The 9,696-nt window shown below is 39.5% G+C and overlaps 2 protein-coding genes across 2 annotated transcripts; both read right to left on the bottom strand.

Moving 5' to 3' along the window:
- Nucleotides 1-800: 800 nt before the first annotated feature.
- LOC125477566 (protein PHYTOCHROME KINASE SUBSTRATE 1-like) lies at nt 801-2,840 on the bottom strand. The gene has a single exon (XM_048584790.1). The coding sequence runs from the start codon at nt 2,395-2,397 to the stop codon at nt 895-897; it is 1,503 nt and encodes a 500-aa protein (XP_048440747.1). The 5' UTR covers nt 2,398-2,840; the 3' UTR covers nt 801-894.
- A 1,861-nt stretch (nt 2,841-4,701) lies between these two features.
- On the bottom strand, nt 4,702-9,672 carry LOC125477628 (probable methyltransferase PMT2). The gene is made up of 7 exons (XM_048584976.1): nt 9,405-9,672; nt 8,105-8,747; nt 7,749-7,959; nt 7,345-7,639; nt 6,540-6,911; nt 6,059-6,136; nt 4,702-5,300 (listed from the first exon to the last, which is right to left on the bottom strand). The coding sequence occupies exons 2-7, from the start codon at nt 8,738-8,740 to the stop codon at nt 5,075-5,077; spliced, it is 1,818 nt and encodes a 605-aa protein (XP_048440933.1). The 5' UTR covers nt 8,741-8,747; nt 9,405-9,672; the 3' UTR covers nt 4,702-5,074.
- Nucleotides 9,673-9,696: the final 24 nt, after the last annotated feature.

The raw sequence follows: 9,696 nt of genomic DNA on the forward strand, positions 1-9,696 counted from the left end.
TCATAAAACTGGACGCAATGTTTCTGCTATTTCTGTTTCTACTGAAATTCAAAGCAACTGTGAAGGATGAAAGAAGTGTGAAAGATTCGCAACTGTTTAACAGTTTACCGTTGTCTAGGGCTTTCTGCTATATATATATATATATATATATATATATATCTTCAGGTGTGGTCCTTGGAGGGGAATATAGACAAAAGATTTGACAACTCGACCATGTTAGCTTCCAGTTTAAGCTGCCTTTTTGTGAAGCATTGAAAGTGGAGTGTTTGGAGCCTCAGGTTTTGAAGCCACAAGAATATAAGAAAAAAAAAGAAGATAAATTTGTAGCCTTCTAAACATGTCAAGGAAGAGGAAGCATTTGAAAAACAGTTTTCCAGCGCGTGGCGGGAGAAAAGTGCTTGTGCACTGCCGTCTGCTGACCAGTTTGTTTGTAATAGGCCAGCAACGCACATCAAATCTTGCATTTTTCTTGCAGAAAAGGTTGGAACGAACTAGTAAGAAAACTAGTTAGATACAGAGTTAAAAGAGCTATTGCGTATTGAAATTGGATAGTCAGCGTATATTTAGCCGTTAAATTCAGTATTGTATGTCATACATTAATGTATTGAAGAAATTTTTATAATGAGGGTACTCTACCTCAATGTATAGTAATCATTGCCTTTTAACTTTTAAGTGGTTTAGATACACTTGTTAAATTTCTTAAATTCTTTAGCACACATCCAACCGTTAAATTCAGTAATTGTTATAGCGAGCACTCTAAAACTTTTAAAGAAGCAGCTTTTGGAATTAATCACTACTACTACAGAAAAATATTTAATCATACATGGTAGAAATTCCAGAGAAAATTATGATCCATACATTATATATACTGCATTAATAAATAGATTTACTTTACTACATGAACAAAAGATGTGAAGCGTGCGGTGAATGTGAACGAGGGAGCGGCCGTGCTGCAAAAGCACGCTGCCCTTGGACTCTGGCATCAAATCCTGTAAGCTTACTAGTTGTCTCCGCTTGAAACCTTGTCCCTGGCACGTATGATTCTGCCCGGCGGAGCGTGACGTGCTGTTCGAAATAGCTCTTCTCATGTTGATATGTACTTCTGTGTGCATCTCCGGCAACTTTCACAGATTTCTGGCTCGTACAACCCAACAGCGCTCCGGCACGGTGCCTCGGAATTTCCTTGCTCATTCTTGCTTTGGCATTCGTAGAATTTGGAGCCATTTTAGCTGGTCTCTGGTGATCTTCGAAATCGGACATCATGGAGATGTCAGCAACGCTGGCAGTGACCACACTCCACTCTATGCTCGCCTCACTCGGCGCATAACAATTCGTTGGCGTCACAGAGCCGGCATCTGATGCTTGCCGCGCAAGAAAAGGGTTTGCTCTGCCGGTGAGGCTCTCAATCTCGAAAAGATCCGAACTTGCATCACTATCCGACTCGTTGTTGTAGATTACATGGCCAGAATTCGCCGGAAACTCATCCCACGGCAGCATTGTGAGCTTTTTTTCGAGGGCGAAAGACTTGTTTCGCTTCCCAAACACAGGGGAGCCAAACACTTCCAAAGACTTCCTCACTTTCTCCGCCTCCTCTTCTGCTTGCTGAAAAGGCAGCATCTTCGCCGGCAAACTCCCCGCTCCGTATTTTGAAGTTGGGAAAGCAAAACAGTTCTCTCTTCCCGACCCAACTCCTAACTTATCGAGCTTTTTGCTTTTGTTCATATCAACTATAACTTCATCAATAATGTCCGCCACGCCGGGAGGTTTATGATCGATTGGTGTAATCGTGCAGCCTGTGTTTGCACCATGGTTGTTCTTCTTGAAGCTGATTTCTCCGACGTGTTCATCCACATCAACCGAATTCTTATCCAAACACGAACATTTGCAGCCAAGGCTGGCAAAGAAGTTCTTCCTCTGTCTGTGTCCCTCACTTGTGTTTGTCCGGTAAGGATTTCTCGACGCACTTCGAAGCAAGGCGCTTTGGCTGTTCAAGCTCGATTCAACACTCGGAGTCCCCGGCTGAACCCTTATCTTCATGTGATCCATACTCACTGGTTTATCCTTGTTGTGATGGTATTTCTTCGTGCTGCTGCTGCTGCCGCTTTTCGAGCTTGTCACGCTCGTCTCCTCATCCATCACTCCATTGAAGTATTTTTCAGCTCCAAAAACTCCAATTTCTTCGTCGTCAGCTGCTTCCTTCTTTGTACCCAAGTGATTGTTATTGTTATGCTGCTGCTGCTCCTTGCTCGCCTGATCGGCAAGTTTACGCACGAAGGCTTCCTCATTGCCGCTCAAGTATGACGAAAAGGAGGCATCACAGTTGGCGGCGTTGTTCTCGAATGGAAAAGTTTGCGATATGTTCGCCATGCTAGTCGATTTTAAGGTAACCATAGCCATAGAGAAGAGAACTCAAAATTCCCAAAGAAACTTTTTTGATACAAGTGATATTACCGAAAAGCTAAAGTTGAACCAAATTCTAGACCTCGAGTGCAGGGTTGAATTCTCGAACAAACTCTATACAACAAAAAGTAGAGAAAACAAATTGGTTTAAAGCACATAAAACTACAAAAAGATGAAAAAAAAAAAACCGAAAAATAGAAAATTTGAAACAGAAGATAAGAGGGATCGAATCGAAGGAGGAACTGAATTGAGGAGAAGGAGGATTTTGGTGAATAGTTCAGAGGCTCGGAGAAGACAAGATTGGTGAGAGAGCTAGTTGAGAAGTCTTCTTGTATATGTAGAGGTAGAGGATTATCATGGAACACGCAAAGTTGTACATTAAGAGGGGTAGGGACATGTTTGCTTGGTTGCCTAATTTGACAGTTTGTCATTTTTCTTCAAGACGAAAAATCATTGGTTTTCGTGTTACCATTAGAGAGAGAAAGAGAGACATATATATATATATATATAGAGGATTTAGTTCCTTTCCTGAGCTAATGAAGAGGATCATTATGATCTATCATTGTGGACCGTTGAATTTTTATTCAACGATTATAATTATTATAACTTTAAAGAAATCTCCTGTTTGTAGCCGTTGGATAAAAATCCAACAGCCCACAATGATGGGTCAGGAGGATCCTCTCCATTAGCTCAGGAGAGGATCCAAATCCATATATATATACACACACACACAATATCTGACTTGACATGTAATTTTCCAAGAAATCCGCCAAATGTACGGTACGTAAAATGTTTGGTTCGATTTCCATATCTGTGGATGTCATATAACATGGTGCTTTAATTTGCTTTCGAACATTTGGACGCCTACAAACATGAGAAGCTCACATCAACTTGTTGGATTCCAAAAATACAGAAAATTTTCAACTTATGATTCTCTCTTCAAGGACATATGACTAAGAACAGATCTAGAGCAGTAGAGCTACCCTCTCTTGCATATATAGGAAATTTTAGTAGGGCAATGTGATCTTGTGATTTGGTTAGACACTCTTAGAAGTAGCATTCTAGATACTGTACAATCACGTGATCAGACTGGCTACTGAAATTTTTTACTTATACATAAATACACGTACATGACTTGGCGCAACAGAAAGGTTGTCATTTTGTGACTAAAAGGTCATGTGGAAACAGTCTCTTTGCGAAACAAGGGTAAGGCTGCGTGCCCAGACCATAGCAAAATGGCTCGTTTTTACTTGAACTACATTTAGCACAGAACTTCGGATACATGAATGAATACTCTCAACTACTTGAGCTACAAACCTCTTAATTAATCGTTCCCTTCAATTTCTAGAGAATAATGAAGAGTATGGCTTCTATGTGAAAAATAAATATTTGTAGTCGATCTGACATACAAGCCATTTGATAAAACAAATAGAACCCATCTTCCTTTGTTAATGAAGACACAAAGAATTTGTCGTCTCAATATCCACAGATTGCTGTGTCTTCTGGAGTCTGAACACCATTTATCTGTCTTTTTTTTTATCTTCTCATCAGTCAGAAAAATTATGCATCAATAATTGAGAAACACAGTGAAAAGATTGCAAACAGACTCTTTGTAATGTGTTGCCGGGGCCGGCGTGGTTAGTCATAGACTCCGACAAGTTTGTTAGAATGTGAGCATTCAATTCAATACGAATTGCCAGTGAGTAAAGGGGTCCACGATCTTTTAAATTTTTATCATAAGACTTTTATATTCAATGTGAGATAAAATTTAACCGGATAAGAGACGCATCTTAATTTTAGAAATTTTAGTATATTTATGAAATTAAAGGACATGAGGATATGAATATTACACGCAGACATTGTCTTAATGCTTGAATTCATTGCTTAACCAACAAATTTAATTCCATCCCATCACAATAAATTCCATCGTTGTTGGTTTGTGCCTTCGGTTTCAAGAAATCTAGTCCACACGAAATTTTACCGTCGAAGAAGTCCAAGACTCCAAACCAAAGACCTTGTCAGCAACAGTTGGCCAGATTTATGCAGTTTTCATGTCGATGTTACGAGCCGTCGAATCGTCCACGAAAATGGTAAAATCGTATAAGTGGAAAGGAAAACTTAGAAACCAGAGAATATCGATGTTTCGAGTTCTCATTAATCTGCACGGTGCAAGTCATACCTCAGAATTTCGACAGTCAGCTAAGGAAGCAAGTGTTTGTTCGAATTTTGGCCTCCGTGGCATACACGATTAATAAAAAAGAAAACTAATGAAAAAAGCTTGAAAACTTTGAATTTTAACGATAAGGACAAAATAAAAGATAAAATAAATAGTACCAGAATTAACTTTTTAGTGTACAGTATCGTTATAATGAACAGTATCGGAAGCTTTTCGTTAAAGTGAACATAATAAAAAGGGGTTTTGTAAAATGAATGACACTCTAAACATACAAGCAATGTAGCTCTGTGGCTTTGTTTACTTGTAAATTACTACAAAGGAACATGGCGGAAGATAGTTAACGAACATAGATTGTGTAAGCCCTCCTCCTTACTAAGTATGAAGTAGTCGGGCAGCAAAAGTGGGCACTGGAAAAATACACATCCTGTGAGGACTTGTAACAGAGAACATTGCCAGCTTAGATCCACGTCGAGGCCTCGAGGCAGTCCTTTAAGGCGTTCATTGCGCGGAGGTGGAGTTTCCAACCCAGTACTGCTTGACAGCAACCAATACCTTCTCTGGTACAAGGGGACCATCCTCATGGTCCACCATTTTAGTATCCCATCTCATTCCTCCAACTATCTTCTTCACCTTAACTAATACATCGACTTCATCACGGAATATGACGGCACCTTCTGGCCGCAAGATCCGATCCATCTCTAGAAGAATGTCTTCCCAGTTGCATCTGCAACACATTCAATACAGCTTAGCAGTCAGAGAAAAGCAGAAGGAAAGAATAAGCAAAACATTATTGAATTGGTCTTGGCATAAGAAACAATCTGGAATTGAGGAAGTTAGTTCTACGTCTACTATTTCAAGTATGGGATCCCCGTCATTACTTTAACAACTACCCCTCATTGGATCTACATATACTATCCCTCATTGAGATGGTTCCGCAACATGACAGTCGGATTCTTACTGTGACAAGTTAACAAATAGTTGGTATTAGATGTACATATACTATTGTAACCAAAACAGTCGCTCCGCCCTCAAACTAACAGGCTTCATGTAGCATCGTTTAGCAGCAAAGTGCTCAGGGAAATCACTGTTGGACCGTAAAATAACGTCCTAATAAGTTTACTGTATTAACCATTCTTAATCGTTCGACATGAATAATAAGGCAGGCCAATCCAATAAGCTTCAAGAACAATATTCGACCGAGAAAAAGCACAAAGGGTAGAGAGCCAAGATTAAATGAAACTAAACAAGTTCAGAATGTCAGGTTGACCTAAATGAGCTTAACATCATCAAGGTCAATCCATCCATACTGAAACCAGCAATAGAATCAAGCTTAACACTGTTTTCTATGTACTGAGCCCACGAAATATCTCATTAGGTATTACACCAAATAATTTGAGGGTTGAGCTAAGGCTTTCTCCGTTGGAGTGAAAAAAGAACTAACGAAAGCCAAAAAATAATAACTAACAAAGATATACAACTTACTTTCCATTGTACAAACTGAAAACACCATGGGCATGAATGAGGTCATATGTCCTTGGGTAAGTAGAGAAACCTTCACACCTGATATAGAATCACCAGAAAAAAGAATAAAATGGTTGGCAAATGAACAAAATTAATGAAAGGCGAAATCTGCACCAGGACCTCACAATTATTTAACACATCCTAGGAACTTTTTGTTTTAAGAAGAAATGATTGGTATATATAATTCACTTCTAAAACCGTTTTGGACATAGCCATACACACGCTGTAAAATACGCAACACAATTCTATTGACGTGTTTTAACATCTGACACAAATGTTCAGCTGCCAGATGACATTTTTAGCAGGAAAGGACATTATAATGGTTATCTTGAAAGCACATAGTCTAGTAAGCGTGGTAAATATAGGAATGTCAACAGAATTTGCTAAAAAGGATGCTCTAGAGGAACAATTAGACGAGGGAGAAAAGTTCAGAGTAGGGTACCAATCATGGTAGATTCCAATCAATCCTCGCTCATAAACAACACCCAGCGTATTTTTCTCAGCTAGTGTGGGCACCACATTCATGACCCACAATTTTGGAGATTCAATTGCTGCAGCAAAACCACCCAAACCAGCATTCATATCCATAATGTTGCGATACCTTCCTGTGTCTATTAGTTTATTGATTCGTTTATAAGCATTCACGTGCTTCTTCCATTTGTTGTTATCCTCCTCGTAGTCCTCAACAGAAACTCCAGGAACAGACCCACTAGAAATCCTGGGGGGAACAGCATAAAGCCTTTTTGGAAACGGCTTCAACTCCCCACTGGAAACTTTAGGGTATGGAGTTATGCATCCCTCCATTTTCTTATACCTGATAACAACCCAAATGAAAAAAAAATAAGAAAAAGTATATCTATGTTAACAGCATAAGCTGATACGTGGAGTTTTCTTATTTGTAACCTGACCAGAACTCAGGACCCCTTTGATGCAAAATTTGAAACAAAAAATATTTCTGCAAGGCTTTTCACTACAGATAACTACAAACCCTGTTTGCTAAAAACTTTAAGGTAACAATATTTGTATACCATTCGCGTTCATTTAAAAGTAGTTGCCCCATATTTTTCCATCATCATCCTACACATGCTGGCATTTTTTTAAAAGTTGAAACACACAAATTGGATGCATGCAAAGTTATTAGAGGAGACCAAAAAAGAATCAAAGTCTTCTTATCAATTGATAACTGAACAAAGGCCTCCAAGTATTAAAATGAGAATGGTAAACAAAATTTAAGCACAGGGAAATACCAGATGCTATCTGCTTCATCAGCTTTACAAAAGTTAGCACGGGAATCATCTTGTCTGTCTCCACATGAATCAGAATCTACCCTCTTCTGCCAAATGGCAGTTTCACCCTTCTCAGACTTCTTCTCCCAGCAAAGAAGTTTAGCAGCTTCTTCAATCTGTCTCTGTTCCTCCTGAAGATCCTCTTTGGGACGCTGCCATGCTTGGTAATTATTCTTCCAATTGATTGGTGGACCAGAAAGCACCCAATAACCCCCAGGCCTAAGAACTCGGTCAACTTCCTTGAGATATTTTCCATCTGTACATAACAAATAGAAAAATTAATGCTAGAAATGACTACTGATTATTAGATATCAACAATTCATACCATGTAGTAGTATTCTGAGTTTGGTGTATCTAATGCTTACCATTTATTCCCCATGGAATCAAGCAACGAGAACAATGAGCCATGTCAAAGGCTCTGGATGGATAGGGCAGCTTTATTGTACCCAGAACACCAATAACTGCAGGTACACCCCTCTCAAGAGCAAATTGGACTTGTGCCTCATGGGAATCTCTTGGCGCAAACGACATGGCAAGAACATTTCTACTCAACAAGTATGCACCCCAACTGGCAACCTACGAAAAATATACCATTGTTACATCATATGGATCACACAAATAGAAGAAAATGTCAAATTTTCTCCCAGATAAGAGAAAGGGAAAACATAAAAGAATGGAATCAAGGCTAAAGATACAGTGAACTGGGGGGAACACAACATACCCCACAACCAGTGTCCAGTGCAGTTCTTACTGTCCCATTCTTTATTGGTATCACAGCAGCAAGCTGATCAATATATTTATCAGCCCCTTGAGGAAACTGCGTTCCCCCACCAGGGAATCGAAATACATTACCCTCATATTGGATCCAGTTCTGAACAGCCTTCTCAACCGTCAAGCTCTTATATGGTGCATTGGCATATGGTACATAGTCACGGCTCTTTGGCCAGGGGAATGGAGTTACATACCCCTTCGGTGCTGGAATAAGGCAATGTAACTTTTCTTCCTCAGGAGGGCAATGCCTCTCTCGATAATTCATATCTTCCCTTGGGAATGTCATTGCACGCTTCTGATCTTGGCACGGGGTGTAATCAGTGTAACGATGATGACACGGTTCGAAAACTTTGGGCTTCGATTCAGATTCATCGATATTTCCAACTTCACCAGCATGGTGGGAATCAAAACTTAGGCTCGGAATAATATTGCAGTCAGCCTCATTCTTAGTGATCGCTAAAGCGATACCATCGCCCTTTCCAAAACCACTTCTCTGCCAAGCACCCAAAATATAGAAAAAACAGCACAGACCAGCTACAATAAAAATTTGCACCGAGCTCCTAGTCCGACCGTCTTTCAGAGCCATTTAGCGCCTGAAATAATTCCCACACTAATTCATTACCACAGACAACGAAATCTGAAAAGTGCAAATCCACTACAGCAACACCCCAGACACACATACACATACACCCCACCACAAACCTGTCTAATTACGATTTACGTGCATCGTTAAGTCAAAAACCCCAAAACCCACATTAGATTCGCTTAACTTAACATCATCTATACAATTACAAGCAAAATCAGTCCATAGATCCAGATGGGTTCAAATTCTGTGATTAATCAAGAATATAAAGACTACCCAATTAACCAAGCTACTACAGCATTAAGTATAATTAAATGATCCAAATGCATCCATTACTAACTAATTAAGCATCCTTTTAAATCAAGAAAATACTCTTTAATCACTATAAAAGCACAAAACTTGCATACTGGTTAATGCTCTGTTTGTTTAAAAAGAGCTAGTGAGAGAAGCTTGGAGCTTTAAAAGTTAAAACTCCAGAGTTTCTTGTTTCCCAAACGAGACCAACAAAGATTAGAGCTTTCACTGTGCTGAGTTCAAATTCAATTTATCAAAGACCAAGGATCAAACTCTAATTAACCCAGAAAACGCTAATTAAGCAGCTGATTAAACACAGATTACTAAAATTTGCACAAGAAAAAAAGGGGGTGCGAATGCTCAGATCGCTTACCAATTACATTAAAGGAAAAAGCAAGCAGAGGGTCGAGATCTATCCGCCGTATCAGAGAAAAAAGGGAAAATCTTTCTCTCTTTTTTCTGTGTGAATGATGGGGGAGAGAATATGATATTATGATGTAGAGAGAGAGAGAGAGAGAGAGAGAGAGAGAGTGGTGATGGAGGATTCAGCGCTGAGATAGTAATGGCGGTGGAGACTTGTCGCAAAGCCTCTGAAAAATCTCAAAAAGCTTTAAAATCTGGTGACGGAGGGCGATGAGATCCTTTTCTGAATTGTGGTGGCATTC

Source organism: the organism of the source record quoted next, unplaced genomic scaffold, assembly GCF_019419815.1.
Source record: "Pyrus x bretschneideri cultivar Hongxiangsu unplaced genomic scaffold, Pyrus_bretschneideri_v1 Contig22, whole genome shotgun sequence".
Lineage (NCBI taxonomy): Eukaryota > Viridiplantae > Streptophyta > Magnoliopsida > Rosales > Rosaceae > Pyrus > Pyrus x bretschneideri.